Source organism: Scyliorhinus canicula, chromosome 6 (genome assembly GCF_902713615.1).
Source record: "Scyliorhinus canicula chromosome 6, sScyCan1.1, whole genome shotgun sequence".
Lineage (NCBI taxonomy): Eukaryota > Metazoa > Chordata > Chondrichthyes > Carcharhiniformes > Scyliorhinidae > Scyliorhinus > Scyliorhinus canicula.
This window is the reverse complement of record NC_052151.1, coordinates 73539443-73559711: the sequence shown is the minus strand read 5'-3', so window position 1 is coordinate 73559711 and position 20269 is coordinate 73539443. Positions and strand designations below refer to the sequence as shown.

The following is a 20269-nucleotide window of genomic DNA, read 5'->3' as shown; positions in this document are numbered from 1 at the left end:
TCATTGAAGGCAGAGAGTAGCAATGAAATGAAATGAAAATCGCTTATTGTCACAAGTAGGCTTCAAATGAAGTTACTGTGAAAAGCCCCTAGTCGCCACATTCCGGCGCCTGTTCGGGAAGGCTGGTACGGGAATTGAACCGTGCTGCTGGCCTGCCTTGGTCTGCTTACAAAGCCAGCAATTTAGCCCTGTGCTAAACCAGCCAATGGAAGGGTGCTTTTCTGATTGGAGGGCTGTGACTAGTGGTATTCCGCAGCGATCAGTGCTGGAACCTTTGCTGTTCGTAGTATAAATGATTTGGACGAAAATGTAACTGGTCTGATTAGTAAGTTTGCGGATGACACAACAGTTGGTGGAATTGCGGATAGTGATGAGGACTGTTAGAGGATACAGCAGAATTTAGATTGTTTGGAGACTTGGGCAGAGAGATGGCAGGTGGAGTTTAATCTGGACAAATGCGAGGTAATGCATTTTGGAAGGTCGAATACAGGTAGGGAATGTAATGTGAATTGTAGAACCTTCAAGAGTATTGACAGTCAGAGAGATCTAGGTGTACAGGTCACTGAAAGGGGCAACACAGGTGGAGAAGGTAGTCAAGAAGGCATACGGCATGCTTGCCTTCATTGGCCGGGGCATTAAGTATTAAAATTTGGCAAGTTATGTTGCAGCTGTATAGAAATTTTGTTAGGCCACACTTGAGTATAGTATTCAATTCTAGTTGCCGCACTACCAGAAGGATGTGGAGGCTTTTAGAGAGGGTGCAGAAGAGATTTACCAGGATGTTGCCTGGTATGGAAGGCATTAGCTATGAGAAGAGGTTGAATAAACTTGGTTTGTTCTCACTGGAATGAAGGCGGTTGAGAGGCGACCTGATAGAGGTCTACAAAATTGAGGCGCAGAGGTAGAGTGGATAGTTAGTGACTTTTTCCTAAGGTAGAGGGATCAATTACTAGGGGGCATAGGTTTAAGGTGCGAGGGGCAAGGTTTAGAGGAGATGTACAAGGCAAGTTTTTTTTTAAACACAGAGGGTAGTGGGTGCCTGGAACTCGCTGCCGGAACAGGTGGTGGAAGCAGGGACGATGGTGACGTTTAAAGGGCGTCTTGACAAATGAATAGGATGGGAATAGAGGGATACGGACCCCAGAAGTGTAGAAGATTTTAGTTTAGACGGGCAGCATGGTCGGCGCAGGCTTGGAGGGCCGAAGGGCCTGTTTTTGTGCTGTACTTTTCTTTGTTCTTTGTACAAAGGACAAACACAACAGTTCATTGCCTTTGTTATAAGCTCAAATTATTTCTTGATTAATTTCTGTCCAATGATATAACTACTGTTAGGAGGCTGATAAACTGCTCCCATTAGTGTTTTCTGATCTTTGTTATTCCAGATTTCCACCCATACTGATTCTATTTCCTGATCGTCTGAGCCAAAATCCGTGTTTACTTTGTCCTCGTGTCATCCTTCTTTTCCGTTCTGTCTGTCTTTTTAAAATGTTGTACACGCTGGAATATGTATTTTCTAACCTTCGTCACCGTGAAATCCTGTCTCTGCAATGACACGAGATCAAAAGCATTTATCTCGTGAATGCTTTGCACAATCAGATAAAGAGCCTTTTTTTAACTGCTGTTATTTGCATGAATGTTATTTTATTAATGGATTGTTAGTCAAACTCTCTCCCTGTCCCATCTGATGAATCGAATTGGGTGAAGACAAGAATTCTATTATTGTAAGCTTTCTCTTTAAATTTCAAAGTTTCCCTTCACCTGAACTCTCACCACTTCTCTCTTTAAATTTCAAATCCTGTAGTTGATAAGTTGTATAAGCCAATCTTATACTTCATTGTACCTTTCTCCAATCTGTATGCCTGGTACTCTCTGCTCAGCTAACAGTGTCTTCCTCTGAATTGCCTGCCCCCACCTTGAAAACCTCTCTACAATGTTGCCACTTTGCCAAAACCTTACTCTCAATATTGTTCAGTATCTATTTTGAGTCATGTACATTTAAAGGCATTATATGAATGCAGTTTATTGGTATCATTTTTGTAGTGCCAGTCAATTTCTTTCCAAGTATGGCGACCAGAACTACCTATGGTACTGCGATGGATAATCTGACAGTGCAGTTAACACAGGCTCAGCATAAGTTCAGCAAATTTACATTCCATTTTCAGACTTTATGTTCAGCATTTTATGAGCTACAATTAGTTTGGCATGATATTGATAAGTCGCTATTATTCATCCCATTGAGTCTACCTAATTTTTTTTAAATTTAGAGTACCCAATTATTTTTTTCCAGTTAAGGAATAATGTAACATAGCCAATCCACCTACCCTGCACATCTTTTGGGTTGTGGGGGTGAGACCCACACAGACACAAGGAAAATGTGCAAACTCCACATGGACAATGTACTGGGGCCTGGATCGAACCTGGGCCCTCAGCGCATGAGGCAATAGTGCTAACCACTACGCTACCGTGTCACCCACTCTAATTTCTAATTCTACTCTATTCATTTTCTACTTGTTAGTCATTATTACACTGAATTTGCACTTTCTTGCATTTATAAGTAACAAACATAATTTCCATCTGTCTATTTGCATAAATTATTAAAATTAATACCCAAGATCTCCTCTTTATCACTTGAAAAGCCTTTTTTTCCCCAACTTCCTCCTAATGCAACCAATCGTGTCAATCTTCTCCACATCACAATGTTTTAAATTGTGCAACTTTATAAAACTTGTTCAGCAGAGTTCCACTGGATAAATTAGTACCAAAACTGCAGACATGTGGCAACACTTACTTGTGCTTGTTCAGTACTCACTGAATTGAACATTAACAGCATTCTGCATTGTTCTAAAGTAGTCAAGTGTGACTGGTCACAGTTTCTTTCTGTTGTTTTTTTGTACCAAGCTTGTATGTACCCTTTTCGATATGACCCTGGGTGGCATTTGCTTTATAAATTAATAAATCTAAGAATTTTGGCAAATTTTACAGTAATTTATTTATGCTCAGAAACCAAAATATATACACGTCAATTGCAGATCAACCCCACCATTGCTTTGAGGGTCAAAAGACAAATAGGCCATTTCAACAGTGAGTGACAATTATGGTATAATTTTGATATTTTATTGTTAAAGCCATTGTGCTTAAATTACTAGAGCTGTGGCGATTTAATGTTGGGAATCTTCAAGCAAATTTGTTTTGCACAATGAGAATTTCCAACATTTTCTATGGCTACGAACTCTGAGCATAACTTAAATTAATTCACTTGGATTCTGACATCTAATAAGTGCCTGACAAGCTATGTGCAGGAAGATGTATCTGCAGTAATAGAACAAATCCACAGAAAGTTTTAGGGTAACTTGCTGTTTGTTTGTTTGTTTGTTTGTGTGTACTATATTTGAGAGAGAAACTAGAGTAAGTTGTTTGGTAAAAAGCTCTCTCTTTGAGAAGACTAATGTATGATTGAATGTAAAACAAATATCAGATCCTCCTCCTGAGATGACTAGAAACTGACAAGAAATTAGGACTGGAGCTCAAATGCTCAAACATTCGTTCATTAATATTACTTCACAAAGGCATTTTTGAGTTAGTTCAGATACAGAGAGATTCAAACTTTGTGGTTGTGTAAATAATAGTAAATTCTGAACTTATGAGTAGTCCAGTAAACAGATTTCACTACACAAGGTTTTAAATGTATCTTTCTCCTTCCAGGGCTCCCCAGAAAACACAGGGTCATCTCCCATTTCTAGTCCAGCAAAGGTGGCCGATACATCTGCAGTAGTCGATCTGTTTTCACCTCCAGCCTCTGTAGCTCCAATAAAGTGAGTCTCTTCTCAAATTGAAGGTTTTATTAGAATACTACTTGCCTCTTGCAAAGACTAATGAAATTATTTGTCAGTTTGAAACATACCTGTAGGCAGACCAATGTTTCTATATATAATTGTCATATTCGTAAGTCTATACAAATTAGTAAAGCTGTAACTCTGCAAAATAAACTATTCAGGTGCATTGATAACATTTCTTATTTTGAAACTAGCGTTCCTCAATGTATAATCTGAGACGATTTCCAAGCTATATTTAGAATGAAATTTAAATTTATTCCATGCATTGGAGAGGTAGTAGTGGTGGAAATTAAAGTACTCAAAAGGCCGTATTGGTCAAATTGTGGGTTCACTTTATTTTAGTTGAAAAGTATTTTTATTCAAATTTTAAGCATTTTAACATTTTACAAAACAAAAAACTACACGCACGCACAAACACAATAAACCCTACACCAACCCCTACTCCCTACCCCAACAGTTTACAGTAACTAGCTCTCCGAAATACAAATAAACAAACCCCACCTCCTGTGGAACCCCTCATTTGCCGTCGTCGTCTCCCCCCAGGCAAATTTTGCCTTTCAAGATGTAAAAAAACTCCATTAGATCCCCCAGCCATGCCAAGGCACAGGGTGAAGAAGCTGACCTCCAGCCCAACAGAACCTGCCTGCAAGCAATCAACAAGGCAAAGGCCACCCCCAACCCCCTCCAAATCAACTCATGAGTATCCAAATTCAGAATACTGACCAGCGCTTTCTTCAGAAACACCATCCCAGCTTGGGGTATATACACCAAACCCCATCGGAATCTCTTTTTTCCCCCCCTCCCCCGACCTTGTTGAAAAGCCCGAGTGAAACACCAGGCTCACCCAGCCCTTCCTCATCTAGTCCTTCACCCTCGGCCCGAGTGAATCACCAGGCTCACCCAGCCCTTCCTCATCTAGTCCTTCACCCTCGGCCCGAGTGAAACACCAGGCTCACCCAGCCCTTTCTCATCTAGTCCACCCTCGGATGAGTTTCCTGTAACTGCTTTAAACTCTTCCAAGTGTGAGAAAACTCTCGCTCTCTTCCCAGAATCTCCCCAAAACCACTTCCTCTCAAAATACCTCACCCAGTATCTCCCCATCCCCTATCCCCATTCACATCTCCCATGCTCTTCGAAACCTGTTCATACAGGATCCAACGACTGCTACCCCTTCCCCCACCTCGCTCCTGACACTCGCCAATCTGCGTTCGCTAGTGAGTTGGCCCCATCCCTCCTCATAGCCCTGCGGCCAAGCCTTCCAAACTCCCCACCCCATAATCCCACAAACCCAACACTAATAAACGCACAAATCCCTTTAACCCCCAAACGCTCCCTTCCCCACTACCACAACAACCCCCAAATAACAAGAACAATGGGAGGGGAGATGCAAGATCACAGTCAACATCATCAAAGTCCAAACTCACCTCTGTCCCTAGTTCTTAAGCCTTCACGAACGTCTCCGTCTCCTCCACCGTCTCAAAATAATAGTCTTTCGAGTTGAGTCAGCTTCGCCAGGTAGATCACTCCAAACCTCCATGTTGTTGCTAGATAACAACGCCTTCACCCAACCAAAGGCTTACCAGCCTTCTCTCCAGCTCCGCTGTAAGATCTTGGTATATCCAAAGACCAACCGCTTCCCACTTCACCTCTCAATTCTGCTTCACTCATCTCAAGACCTTCTCCTTCATTTGGTAGCTGTGGAAGCAGATGATAAATGGTGGCCACCTTGGATAGAATTTCCTCAACGATCCCCTGATAACATAGTTAATTTTCTCCGGATGTAGAAATGACATTGAATCTCCAACCAGGCGAATATGCTAGGTGGTGTGGGAGACCAACAACTAAGCAATGTTCACCTCCTAGCCACTAAAGAGGCAAAGATGAGGACATCCACCCCTACTGCCAAATAAAATACTGGTGAGTCAGAGACCCCAAATATGACTATTAGTATGACATCGTATTAAAAAAGGAAACCCAGTTGAGAACAAAGAACAGCACAGGAACAGGCCATTTGGCCTTCCAAGCCTGCACCGATCATGATGCCTGTCAAAACTAAAACCTGCATTTCCAGAGTCTGTTTCCCTCTATTCCCATCCTATTAATGTATTTGTCAAGCTGCCTTTTAAACGTTGATATTATACCTATTTCCACCACCTCCCGCTGGCAGCAGATTCCAGGCACTCACCACCCTCGGTGTAAAAAAAAAACTTACGCCTATGTCCTCTACTAATTGACTTTTCCACCCTGGGAAAAAGCTTCTAACTATCCACTCTGTCCATGCCACTCATAATTTTGTAAACTTGTATCAGGTCGCCCCCTCAACTTCTGTTGTTTCAGTAAAAATAGTGAGTTTATCCAACATCTCATCATAGCTTCTACCCTCCAGACCAGACAACATCCTGATAAATCTCCTCTGTACCCTCTCCAAAGCCGCCACATCCTTCTCATAGTGTGGTGACCAAAATTGAACACTATACTCAAGTGTGGCCTACTCGGGTCTGTACAGCTGCAGCATGACTTGCCAATTCTTATACTCAATGCCCCGGCCAATGAAGGCAAGCATGCCGTATGCCTTCTTGACTACCTTATCCACCTGCATTACCACTTTCAGTGACCTGTGGACCTGTACTGTCAATACTCTTTAGGGTTCTACCATTCACTGTATATTCCCTACCTGCATTAGACCTTCCAAAATGCATTACCTCACATTTGTCCGATTTAGCACCATCTGCCATCTCTCCGCCCAAGTCTCCAACTGATCTATATCGTGCTGTATCCTCTGACGATCCTCATCACTATCAGCAACTCCACCAGCCTTTGTGTCATCTGTAAATTTACTAATCCTCCAAATCATTTGAAATGAAATGCAAATCGCTTATTGTCACAAGTAGGCTTCAAAAATGAAGTTACTGTGGACTTCCGGTGGCGCTTGGGAGCGGGATGGCCGCATCGGGAAGCGATTAGCGGCGCTTTCAGGGGTTTCCCTGACTTTTCGATTTTCTCCCCCCCCCCCCCCCCCCCCCCCCCCCCCCCACCCCCAACTATTGACAGCCTTTGGGACTGTCACGGGCAGCTAGCGGGGCCGGTTTGAAAACCAGCAAAGAACCCCGCGCTGGTGCCGAGGCGACGGGCCCAGCACGCGCTCGAAGGGCAGAGCAGCGGGGTGGAGCCAAGCGGGGGCCGAGGCAGCGGGCCTGAAGCCACGGCAGGATGTAGAAGGATGTCCCACGTCAGATGGCTCCCACCTAGAGAGTGCTAAGAAGGTTGAAGTCCAGCCCCAGGGAAAGTCAGGATGCAAAAAAAGGAAGAGAAAGAAGTTTTAAATAAGTTTGGTGAAAGTTTTTTTCTTCCCCACCCCTTTGAAAAATTGACTGTTTTTCAAAGAAAAAAACGGATTGAAGGAGGACAGGAAAGTGAAGGGGGAATAGGGGAAAGAAAAAAAAAGAAAGGAAAAACAATATGCCGTTAAAGGATGCGAAAAGCAGCGTCGAAGAAGGGAGGAAACGCGGGCTCGTCGCTGAATGAGAAGACGAGAAAAAGTGCTGACGGGATGGCGGATGCCGAACCGCATGGTGGGGCCGCACAACTTGCAGTGGAGAAGGTGACCAAGGTGATGGCGGTAGAGCTGGAAAAACAGTTAAACAGTTTGCGAGGCATTTGGAGGCCTTGAGGAAGGAGATGGCGGTCGCATTGAAACCAATGGTGGGGGAGGCAATTGCCCCGGTTAGGGTAGCTGTGACAAAATCATCGGCCGAGGTGCGAGAGCAAGGTGAGAAGATAAAGGAAGTGGAGGAGGCCGTGACACAGCACAGCAACCAACTCATCTCGATGAGGGACGAGCTGCGGAGGATGGTGGAAGTCAACAGAGGACTCCAAGCAAAATTTGAGGACTTGGAGAACCGCTCGAGATGGCACAATTTGAGAATTGTGGGCTTTCCCGAAGGGATAGAGGGCCCAAGGCCAGCAGAATACTTTGCTAAGAAGTTGACGAAGCTGATGGGAGAGGGCGAGAACCACTCTCAGTAGGAGCTAGACCGAGCTCATCGGTCATTAAGTCCGAAGCCCAAAGTGAACGAGCAGCCAAGAGCAGTAATTATCTGCTTCCATAAGTACTGCATGAAGGAGAAGGTGTTCAGCTGGGCAAAGCAGAAGCGCGAGGTGCTGTGGGATGGTGCGGTAGTTCGAATCTACCAGGACTTGGCGGTGGAGTTGGCAAAATGACAAGCGGCATTTAGGCGAGTGAAGGTGGCACTGTTCAAAAAGAGAGTGCGATTTGGTATGGTGTACCCGGCAAAGCTGAGGGTAATGTATGAGGCCAAAGACTTTTATTTCGAGACAGTGGAGGTGGCTGAGGCGTTCGTGAGTGCAGAAGGCTTGGGACAGGCATGAGGAGCAAAGCTGGAAGAGAGACTGTGGACTCTGATTGGGGAGCTGGAAATGTATAAATGCTACAGATTTCTTTTTGCTGATGTGTATTGTAATTTACTTCTCTTTACATTGTCATAGAGTTCAAGTTAATGGTTGGGTTGATTGGCGTTCTGTGTTGCGACGGTTATATCTTATTTTAGTGAATTGTATGGGTTGGATTGTTTCTGTTTTTTCTTGCTCTGCGACTGGGTGGGAGGGCACAATATATCTTGGCGGGGGGAGCCACCCGCGCTAGCTAACTAAAGTCAGCTAGTGAACTGAGGTGAGAGGAGGACTGCGGACATTGGAGCCTGGATAGCAGGCTTCAATGGGCCTATGAGGCGAGCAAGAGGGGGGAGGGGGAAGGGATTGATGGTGGGAGATGTTTTTTCAAGAGGAAATTTGGGGGGCGGGGTTTGGGAGGGGGGGAAGGGGTTCGATGTTAATAATGGATAGAGGCGGGTCAGGCTTATGGGCAGGGTCCGGTGGTATGATGATGGTGGATAAGAAGGGTGGTTGGGGGGGGGGGGGGTGTGAGAGACCCCCAGTTGGTGGAACGTTAGTGAGTTAGGAGGACCGATCAAGAGGTCAAGGGTGCTTGCGCATCTTAAAAGTTTGAAAGCCGATGTGGCAATGCTGCAGGAGATTCACTTGAGGGTGAATGACCAGGTGAGACTTAAAAAGGGCTGGGTTAGTCAGGTGTTTCACTCTGGATTTGACGGAAGGGCTTGAGGGGTAGCGGTAATGGTCGGCAAAAGGGTACGCTTCCAGATGGCGAAGATGGTGGCAGATCGGGGGGTAGATATGTGATTGTGACAGGGGCGCTGGAGGGGAGGTTAGTGATGCTGTTCAGTGTATAAGGTCCCAATCTGATTGTGGCACCACGTGCTTTACTCATTCTGTAATTTTAAAGACCCATGAGCCAGAGCCTCATCGACCTGTTTCCTCAATTCCACTGCTAGTATGCGGCTGATGTATGCCGTCTGCAGCGTGATCGGCAGGGAGGAAAGAGAGTCCTCTCTTGCCATCTTATTTCTTGCATCCTACGACGCCTCAAAATCCAAGGAGTGATTGCAGCCGGCATCTTCCTTATTTTTTATATTCTGGGCATTTTCGTCAGGTCGGTGTCTTCAACTATCGATGTTGGGTTTTGAAGTTCCTGCGAGTGTCCGTTGCACCTTTTTAAAAATAAACTATTTCAAATGGAAGGCCTCCTCGTGCATCTGACTCCTACTTGCATCACTGGAAGCCGTCATTTTCTGTTTTTAAAGCCCCCAAATTTAATCTGTTTAGAATTAGCTGATCTGCAATCACTTGAGCCAAGAATGATTGCATGGTGGTTAGCATCAATGCTTCACAGCTCCAGGGTCCCAGGTTCGGTTCCCGGCTGGGTCACTGTCTGTGCGGAGTCTGCACGTCCTCCCCGTGTGTGCGTGGGTTTCCTCCGGGTGCTCCGGTTTCCTCCCACAGTCCAAAGATGTGCGGGTTAGGTGGATTGGCCATGCTAAATTGCCCGTAGTGTAAGGTTAATGGGGGGGATTGTTGGGTTACGGGTATACGGGTTACGTGGGTTTAAGTAGGGTGATCATTGCTCGGCACAACATCGAGGGCCGAAGGGCCTGTTCTGTGCTGTACTGTTCTATGTTTGAAACCCTTGAGGAACTGGGGAGAAAATAACAGGTTCCCAGTTCCTACTTAGTGAGTCCTGCTTGAAGGGTTTGTTGACCTTGAGTAAAGAAGAGGAACAAATGCTATGTGGCATTCCCTATGGAGGAGGAATGTACTGACATTCGCTCTGAGGCTCATAAATGAAAAAGTGGCCCTATTATCAGAAGGTACATTACCAAAATTGTGAGGCACATCTCAAGCCAAGCTTTTGTTGGGAATTTGTGTTCAGGCCTGATGCATGTTGCACTGCAGTTCACAAAGCAGAAGAATGTCTTAACAATTGGAGGCTGCAGCACTGAATGTAAATGTTATCATTGTACAGTGAAAATTATAATTGGGGTCTATTCTGAAGTTCACATTAGAACATTACAGCGCAGTACAGGCCCTTCGGCCCACGATGTTGCACCGTCCTGTGAAACCCTTCTAAAGTCCCTCTACACTATTCCCTTATCGTCCATATGCCTATCCAATGACCATTTGAATGCGTTTAGTGTTGGCGAGTCTACTACTGTTGCAGGCAGGGCATTCCACACCCTTACTACTCTGAGTAAAAACCTACCTCTGACATCTGTCCTATATCTATCTCCCCTCAATTTAACGCTATGTCCCCTCGTACTGGACATCACCATCCGAGGAAAAAGGCTCTCGATGTCCACCCTATCTAATCCTCTGATCATCTTGTATGCCTCAATTAAGTCCCCTCTTAACCTTCTTCTCTCTAACGAAAACACCCTCAAGTCCTTCAGCCTTTCCTCACATGATCTTCCCTCCATACCAGGCAACATTCTTGTAAATCTCCTCTGTACCCTTTCCAATGCTTCCACATCCTTCCTATAATGTGGTGACCAGAACTGCACACAATACTCCAAATGCGGCCGCACCAGAGTTTTGTTTGCCCTTGTATAAACTGTATGTATGATTAATCCCTTGGTTTGTTCAGCTGAAGTTAGATTTCTTGAAGCAAAATTTCCATTCCATATGTTGATTCCAAATCTGAAAGAAATATTACGTGCGTTAATGTCATTCACATTATTTTACTTGTATTTTTCTCCAGGCATTACATTATTTTGCTTGGAGAGTGCCACTTTTATTAAGTTTGTGTATTTTTTCTTTACCAAATTGACCAGCATTGTTGCGTACTGCTACAGAAAACCAATCCATTGGGATTACTGTTGTGTTCCATGATTTTAATGAGGAAAAAAAGAATGGCAAATGTGGGTGCAGTGACACTTTGATTTGATATCCACATTTGTCACTATCTCAGTAGCCATACTTTAAAAAAAAACCTACAAGCTCTTATCAAGTCAGTTGAATGCGCACTTTGCAATAATAGCTGGTATTCAACTGCACTGCCATCTCCAGGTCAACGTATATAATTGAGGGTTACCGCAGCATTGACCTTTACTGCACTGAATTGTAATCAGTTGCTGTTTGTGAAGACTTGCAACCTCCGGACATCTCTGTGCACAGTAAAATGTGCTGTATAAATGTTAAATCCTTCAACCGCAGACATGTTTTTTGTGCATTCATAGGATGTGGGTGCCACTGGCTGGGCCAGTATTTATTGCCCATCCTAATTGCAGTTGAACTGAGTGACTCACTAGGCCAGCTCAGAGTCTGCCACATTCCTATGGATTTAGAGTGTCACATGGAGGCGAGTCCAGATAAAGATGGTAGATTTCATTCCCTTAAACGACATTAACAAATTATGGGTTTTTACAACAGTCAACAACAAATTCATGGTCATCATTGGACTTTTAATTCCAGATATTTATTGAATTCAAATGTCACCATTACTGTGGTGAGCTTTGAGTCCTGGTCCTCAGAGCATTACACTGGGTCTCTGGATTGCTAGTTCAGTGATTATATCGCTGCGCTACCGCCTTCCCTAATTTCGTTGGTTGATACCTCTATGAACTGGAAACTGTGTCTGAAATATTTGTAAGGGCTCGTTTTAATATGAAAATAGACCATTGGCTGGACTAGGCATGGAACTTATGTATCAATGTTTCAAATGAGTGCAAGTGCAGTAAATGCCACCATTTGAGCTGTTCACATTAGATTCATGTTCTAGTTACACCAAGAGGATGCCCTTTTAATTGTGTTTTCTGACCACCGCAATATCATAATGCCATGGCGTCCATTATCTCAAAAGCAGTGATGATGTCTTCTCTACATGGTATTTAATGATGCCCACACAGTTTGGAGATCCAGATAAAAGAGATAAATGGCTGCGAGGGGGCCAGCCCTGCAGCTGTGATTGACCTTTATTGGAAATTCTCTCAAATGTTTTGAAGCAAATACAATAATGTATTTGTATCCAATCCTTGCCTAAGTATTACAGGTTAAAGAAAGTTGACAGTAGGCAGATGGTTACATGTTTTACAAGTATCGCTTAATTTCACCCTTGCCTATTAAAATAGCATGGAGTTTATCGTTTGTGACATGAAAATTTATCTCCCACTAACTTATCTCCTATTAGCTTGCATAGTATTCAACTTTATTTTGTCATTCTGACCCACCAGATGTTAATTTGTAACCTAAATAGTTGAGTGCTATTTGCAAATGTAATGAATTTGCATTGGGTTTCTGAATCCAAGTGAATGATGGAACTGTAGAACCAGGGCTCAGTGTGTTTGTTTCTGAGAAATGCAACTGCCCCAGTTTTATGTACCTCGATGTATATTTTAGCTGCTGAAACTAATGACCTGTTTTAAATGTAATTGACATTTATAATACTATTTTGCACACCCCCCCCCCCCTTAAAAAAAACCCTAACCTTTTTAAAGTCTTGTGCACAACTGGACTCCTATTACAAACGTCACTTGGGGATTTGTGTATCTGGTTAGAACTAGGAGGCAATATTTTTCCCCTCGACAAAATTCAAAGCACCATGGTTGCATATAAATCAGATAATTTGATAGTCCCTAAAGTGTCTGCACTGATGGTTTCTACGGGTAATGTTTTTATTTTTAAAAAGTATTTATTTGAAATCTGTATTAAAAGCACTTCTATGTCAATGTCTGCACTAAAGAACGCCTGCAAATTTATTACAATTGTACCTGAATTTAAATGGGAGAAATATTTCAATAATTTGAAATAATTATTAATAGCATTTCCTTTTTCACTTCAGTGCATCTAAATTATCCAGTGATCTTCTTGACCTTCAACCAGATTTTACATCTACAGTGCAATCAACAGTGGCTGCTAATTCACCAGCCAGTGCATGGGGAGGTAAGAACGGTGCATTGCAACAATAGTTTTAACCTGTTGGCAAGATATTCATAAAATAGTGTTTTGGTTTATTTTCCATTTTAGGATTCACAAAATCCGGCCGACTGGTACTGAACCTTCCTGGTTATTTCACTTTGCCACTATTAATTTTTGGAGAAGGATTTCTGTTGGAATGAGCAATATAGCACATAGATTCTGGCATAATTCTTTGGTATAGATTTTTTAAAATTTACTTAAATCTAAATACAAAACAATGACATTTTAGCTTGAAATCAAGTTTTTAAAAAGTAAATATAGGAAGAAAAGCTATCTTGTACAAAGCATTTCATTAATTTGTTTTCCTGACGGTCACCTCATTAAGTAATTTAGACCAATTTTCAAGTTACGTAATCAACATGTTAAATACTTTGAAGGCTACAAGATGTGTGGATTGTATTAAATACCAGCAGTAAGTGTGCTCATTTAATAGCAAAACAAAATCCAACCTCAAAGAATAAAATGTCACCTCACACATTCTTGTATGACTCGATGTTTTTCAGATATTCAATCAAATTGGGTAGCCTGTTTTAAAACTGTTTCCTCCCCTTTATGCTGCATTTCGCTCTGCTTTAATGAGGAAATTGGTATATAATTGATATATGGCAAGTGTAGAAATAACAAGATGAAGAAAAATACAAATACAAAATGAGGAGACTGGGCAAATAAAGTTCTGGTGACAAACTGGTTATTTTAATATTTGAGCAATACCACTCCATATCACTCCAGCCATCCCTTCAAGTTTGTTTTTGCCATTTTTGTAGTTCAATGAATTGACTGCGTTTGTACATGACCCATTGACGTACAGCTTGATCTACTCTCTTGGGCAGTGCCTGATAAACATGGTAAAGGATATGCTGTTAATTTTGTTTCGCTTGATTTGACTTTCAGCGAGATGGTTTTGGCAGAATTTTTTTTTTTTAACATGCTCAAGAGGGTTACCCAGAAATGGCATTTGAAGAGAAGTGCTGACTTCCATGAAAGATACAAAATGTAAAGCACATGTATATGTTGTAGGGTAAATTTTAAATATCTTGTAGTACTACTTAATTGCACTTGTCTTGGGCAACATTAACTATTGTATAACGTGAACATCTAGAAATAATGGCGAACATTATCCTATTTCTACATCTATGCGCAAACCCAGCATCTTCAATTGCTTTTCCTAAGCTGCAGAATGCAGAAGATTATTTCTGTTGAAAACCTTTTTGAGCTGATCACGATGCGTTTGAAACCTTGTAACTTTTAACATGTCTATTATTTCAGCCTTACCAGTAGAGATGCTCATTATGTAACTAAAAATTACATCAAGAATGTGAATGATTAAAAACGGTGGGGATAAAAAGATTTATTGAAATTTGTGTTGTCATCTTTTGAAACCTGAGCTGGCACAGAAGTAGCATTATTATTCTGAACAGTTCTTAATAAACTGACGTAAGCTGCAGTAATCTGATAATTGTGGGAAGTAGGCAAAAAATGTGATGTGATATTGAATTTTGCATTGTTTCAATACTCTTGGCAATTAACTTGGCTACTGTAATTTTAAAAATAATTTCCAGAAATCCATAATGTATTGACCTTTTATAACTGAAGGTAAGCATTTTTGAACTATTATCTCTTTACACTTTCTTTACTCTGCACCGTTGCAATGGATAAAACAGATCTCTTGGGTGAAGGTGAGTAATTTAATGTATTTTATTAGAATTCCTTAATATTGACAAACCATCATCTCACACCTTTACATTGCTTGCTGAACAACAGATTGGATTCTGGCTTCAAGAGAATGTTTTTATTCTTTTTTCTTTTCCCTCTCCCTTACTTTTGACACTTGCAATACAGATTCTTTGACTTCTCCTGCCCTTCCTAATGCCTCTGAGGCACAACCTTCTGATCCATTTATAACAGAGGCTTCCTTGACCACCCCTCCTACAACTGCTGATACTGCTACACCTGCTGCTGCTACAGCAACAACCACTGATCTGGATCTTTTTGGAGGTCAGTTTGGGTGTCTTGATGATACTGGTATCTCGGCAACAGGAGGGATCTTAGCTCAATTAAGATCTTCAGCAATTTCTGTTGTCTTTGCTTGGCTACAATTGATATAGAAATATCTCCTTTTGGGCTGTTATATGTCTGGATTATGAAAAGCTAAGATTTAAATTAGGTGGTGATTGTAAATATTCAATTAAATTTATTCTGATGTGAAATGATCTGTATCTTCTTTAAAGTTCTTTTTATTTGTTCAAACTTGGTGCCTATACATAATGGGCAGAATTTTACAGTATCCTGCCAGTAGATTTACTAACGGGGAGGGCCCTTAAAGGTTTCAGGGTGACCTTCCTGCGTACTGCTGACCTATCTGCAATTTTACATGTGGTGGGTGAGATCTTGGGCAGCCTATGTGGCCTTGCACCAATTGAGGCCAGGACTGCATCCATCCTCAATTTTTGAGGCTAGCAGAAGTTCAGAGGAAGGGAGGAATTTTGCCAGCACCAGTGCTTGGACCTTGATAGAAAAGGAGAGGGTGCCTCCCTCAAGAAATCCCTTTTAGCTTATCCAGGACTGCCTGTTGTCCCAGTCATGGCCCTTGCTGCCACTGAAGCTCCTGGAACTACAGCGCTGTCAGCCATTCTGAGCCAGGGCTTCCAGCCAAATGGAAGTTGGCCAGGCAGTAGCAGCTATTTGGGGGGAAATTTAAACCTTCCAAATGGCTGGCTTGTGTCATTAAAATGAAAAATTTGGCTGAATGTTGCTTCAGGAAATCTGCTAATGGGCGAGTGTGATATCCAGGTGATCGGGTAGTGGTATTGTCAGTGGACAGGTAATCCAGAGACCCAGGGTAATCCTCTGGGATCAAATCACATCAGAATATGAAATTTCAACTTGGTAAACCTCTGGAATATCTGAAACCATTGTTGTTAAAAACCCATCTGGGCCACTAATGTCCTTTTAGGGAATGAAATTTGCCATCCAGACCTCTGTTAAGAGTGGTCTTAAATGCCTTCTGAAATGGCCTAGCAAGCCACTCAATTCAAGGGCAATTACGATGGACAATAAATTTATCCTCTACCTGTTTAACCAAACCTCGCCTTCCAATAGTCTCCTCTGCGAAGCCTCAAATCTCTGGTCTCTCCAATTCTGGGTACTGATCTGTCTCTGACCTCCAGTCACCCCGAACCCAGCCTTTGGTCTGCCTCTGGTCCCTGATGACCCAAGATTGCCCAAACTCCCCAGGTCTTCTCTGCTCCGTGGCCTCGTGCCAACGGCCTACCTCCCAATAGCTAGCGATCTCTCACTTTTAGGTGACTGCTTGGTAATAGAGAGATTGCTGATCAGATCCATCTATTAAATTCTGCTTGAACATTGATCTTGTTTTCCGGGTTTCACACCCCCGAGTTAATATTCAGCCTAATGTTCAGATTAATGAATTTTTATCAGGACTGGAAGTGAACCTAGATAACGGTATCGGGTTATTCTGGTAGCAAAACAAGCCTAGTGTTAATTCACCTGTACATTTGCAATATAAGACACTGGAATAGACATAAGAAATTAATCCAATTTGTTTTGCATTTCTTTGCACCTGTATCTTGTACAGGCCACTTTATCAAACCACTGGTTTCTTGCAGATTTTCTGAGCCTGCGATTTAAACAAGACTTGTCATGTGACTTCTCCAATAAGAGTAATGTTTAAATTTCTGTTTCATACCATTGGTAATGTTTCATCCAAGATAGCCATAATATTGCATTTAGGACAATTATGCTTAAACTAAATAATGTGTAAATTAAATTGAAACATAGCTCCTGCAGCTATGTGTTTTTTTTTAACCATAGCAACCAGACTTACTGGAAAAGTAATATGATTTTCAAACCTGAGCATACAAATTATAAGCAGGAGTAGGCCTCTCTACCCTTCGAGCCTGCTCCACCATTCAATAGCATAATGCTGATCACATTTCACCTCCGTTCCAACTTCTTGTCTACCTCGATAACCTTTTACTCCCTTGCTTATCAAGAATCTATCCATGTCTGCCTTAAAAATATTCAGACTCTGCTTCCACCACCTTTTGAGGAAGAGAGTTTGAAAGACACACTAGCCTCCAAGAGAACAATATTTCTTATGGTCTTATAAGGGCGACCCCTTATTTTTAAACAGTGACCCCTGGTTCTAGATTCTCCCACAAGAGGAAACTATTTTTTCCAAGTCCAACTTGTCAAGTCCCCTCCGGTTCAATTAGTTGAATTATTGCCTTCTGCACTCTCAGCAGATACAAGCCAAACTTGTCCAACCTTTCCTTGGAAGACAGCCCACCAATTCCAGGTTTAATCTAGTAAACCTTCTCTGAACTGCTTATACTACATTTATATCCCTCCTTCAATAAGGAGACCGATACTGTGCACATTGTTACAGATGTGGCCTCACCAATCCCTGTATAACTGAAGCATAACCTCATAATTGTATCTTGTCCACTTACAATACAGCTCTTAGCTGTTTAACAATTCCAGTTATATTCATTTTTCTACTGAATCTAAATTGTTGAAGGGGGTTCAAAAGTTTGACCAGGCACAAAATAGCCGCAGTTGTATTTTAATTTAATGACCATTTCATTCCAATCTTGTAATGGGTAAATCCTGGAAATGTTATCTGATCTTATCTAACCTGTAGAGATTAATCTACAATAATGTAGAATTTATCAGCGAGAGACAACGTGGTTTCGTGAAGGGAATTTGGTGCATCACTAACTTAGATCGACTTTTTTGAGGAAGTGACAAAGATTTGTGAGAAAGGAAGGGCAGTGGATGTTGTCTACATGGAACAAAGAGAAGAACAAAGAAAAGTACAGCACCGGAACAGGCCCTTCGGCCCTCCAAGACTGCGCCGACCATGCTGCCCGTCTAAACTAAAATCTTCTACACTTCCGGGATTCAGATCCTTCTATTCCCATCCTATTCATGTATTTATCAAGATGCCACTTCAACGTCACTATCGTCCCTGCTTCCACCACCACCTCTGGCAGCAAGTTCCAGGCACCCACTACCCTCTGTGTTTTTAAAAAAAAAAAAAAACTTGCCTCGTACATCTCCTCTAAACCTTGCCCCTCACACCTTGATGTGACCATCAATTCACTCGGAATACGATTGGCAGTAAACTGTGGTTTTAATAGTCTTACAACTGAGCCTACCTGCGACCAGAAGAACTGAGGGCAGGCTCTCACGGCTGCAGCACTTTATACTTCCGGTAGTGGGAGGGGCCATGGGCGGAGCCACGGGTGGAGCCCTGTACAAGCTCCTCATCTCCCACTATGGGAAGATCCGCGCAACGGCTCACCGACAAGAGCCCACAAGGACACAATACCATACAATACAATACAGTGTGAATTACATTCACCCCCTGTACAAAAATCAAGTCCGGCGGGCGTGACGGGTCTACAGGTCGAGCCGGTCCGGTGGCTGAGTCGTCCTTTGGGATTGGCGAAGCACCGGGGTTGCAGCCTCTTCGGGTGGCTGGGTGGTGACGGTCGGTGTGGGTATGGGGGTGGACTCCGGGGGTGTTTCGGTCCGAGCTCCGTTCCTGACCGGTGCAAAGGGGGGTGCAGGAAACCTATGGGCGCAGGGGTGAAGGGCGTTGGGGGTCGGGAGGGGTGTAGTGTGAGGGGTACCTCGGCGGTGGTGGTGGTGGATCCTGCAGGCGCCAGGTCCCGGAGGAAAACGGCGTCCTGACGGCCGTCGGGGTATTCAGTAAAGGCGTAGTGTGGGTTTGAATGTAGCAGTAGTACCCTCTCTACTAGTGGGTCCGTTTTGTGTGTCCGGACGTGCTTCCGGAGGAGAACCGGGCCCGGTGTCCTCAACCAAGATGGGAGCGAAGCCCCCGTGGTAGTGCCCCTAGGGAAAACAAATAATCGTTCGTGCGGGGTCCGGTTAGTGGCACTGCACAGGAGGGGCCTAATTGCATGGAGCGCGTCGGGGAGGACCTCCTGCCAGTGGGAGGTTGGGAGATTACTGGACAGTAGGGTCAGTAGGACGGTCTTCCAGACCGTCGCATTCTCCTTCTCCACCTGCCCGTTCCCCCGGGGTTATAGCTGGTAGTCCTGCTCTAGGCGATGTCCTTGTTGAGCAGGTACTGATGCAGCTCGTCGCTCATTAAGGACGAACCCCTGTCGCTGTGTACGTAGCTGGGGAAACCGAACAGGGTGAAGACACTGCAGGGCTCTGATGACTGTACGGGAGGTCATATCGGGGCACGGGATGGCAAAGGGTAAGTGGGAGAATTTGTCTATGACGTTGAGGACGTACACATTTCGATTGGTCGAGGGGAATGGCCCTTTGAAATCGATGCTCAGGCGTTCAAAGGGCCGGGATGCCTTTACCAGGTGGGCCTTGTCTGGTCTATAGAAGGGCGGTTTGCACTCCGCGCAGATCGGGCAATCCCTGGTGATGGCTTTTACCACCTCGGTGGAGAAAGGCAGATTTCGGGCTTTGACATAGTGGGCGAGCCGGGTGACCCCCGGGTGGCAGAGGTCGTTGTTGATAGCCTTTAGGCGGTCGTCTTGCGCGCTGGAGGATGTGCCGCGGGACAGGGCATCTGGGGGCTCGTTGAGCTTCCCCGGTTGATATATGATGTCATAATTATAGGTGGAGAGTTCGATCCTCCACCGCAAGATTTTATCGTTTTTTATTTTGCCCCTTTGCGAGTTGTCGAACATGAAGGCAACCGATCTTTGGTCGGTAATGAGGGTAAACTTCCTACCTGCGAGGTAGTGCCTCCAGTGCCGTACGTCTTCCACAATGGCTTGAGCTTTTTCGACTGAGGAGTGTCGAAGTTCCGAAGCGGAGAGGATCCGGGAGAAGAAAGCTACTGGTCTCCCTTCCTGGTTCAGAGTGGCGGCGAGAGCGACCTCTGAGGCGTCGCTCTCCACCTGAAAGGGGACGGATTCATCCACCGCCCGCATGGCGACTTTGGCGATGTCCTCCTTGATGCAATTGAAGGCATGGCGGGCCTCTGCTGACAGTGGGAAGAGTGTGGTCTTAAATAGTGGGTGGGCTTTGTCCGCATACTGGGGGACCCACTGGGCATAATAAGAGAAAAATCCCAA

At 43.7% G+C, this 20269-nt stretch overlaps 1 protein-coding gene across 28 annotated transcripts in view; it reads left to right on the top strand.

Moving 5' to 3' along the window:
• snap91a (synaptosome associated protein 91a) overlaps window positions 1–20269 on the top strand; it is a 329189-nt gene that overhangs the window by 225903 nt on the left and 83017 nt on the right. For 26 of the 28 annotated variants that reach the window (XM_038799504.1, XM_038799494.1, XM_038799506.1 and 23 more), the window contains 4 exons: window positions 3703–3812; window positions 13042–13142; window positions 14840–14854; window positions 15018–15173. In XM_038799504.1, coding sequence (XP_038655432.1) covers window positions 3703–3812; window positions 13042–13142; window positions 14840–14854; window positions 15018–15173 — 382 coding nt within the window. The remainder of the gene's footprint in view (window positions 1–3702; window positions 3813–13041; window positions 13143–14839; window positions 14855–15017; window positions 15174–20269) is intronic. The other 2 variants (XM_038799512.1, XM_038799515.1) reach the window with 1 other exon arrangement.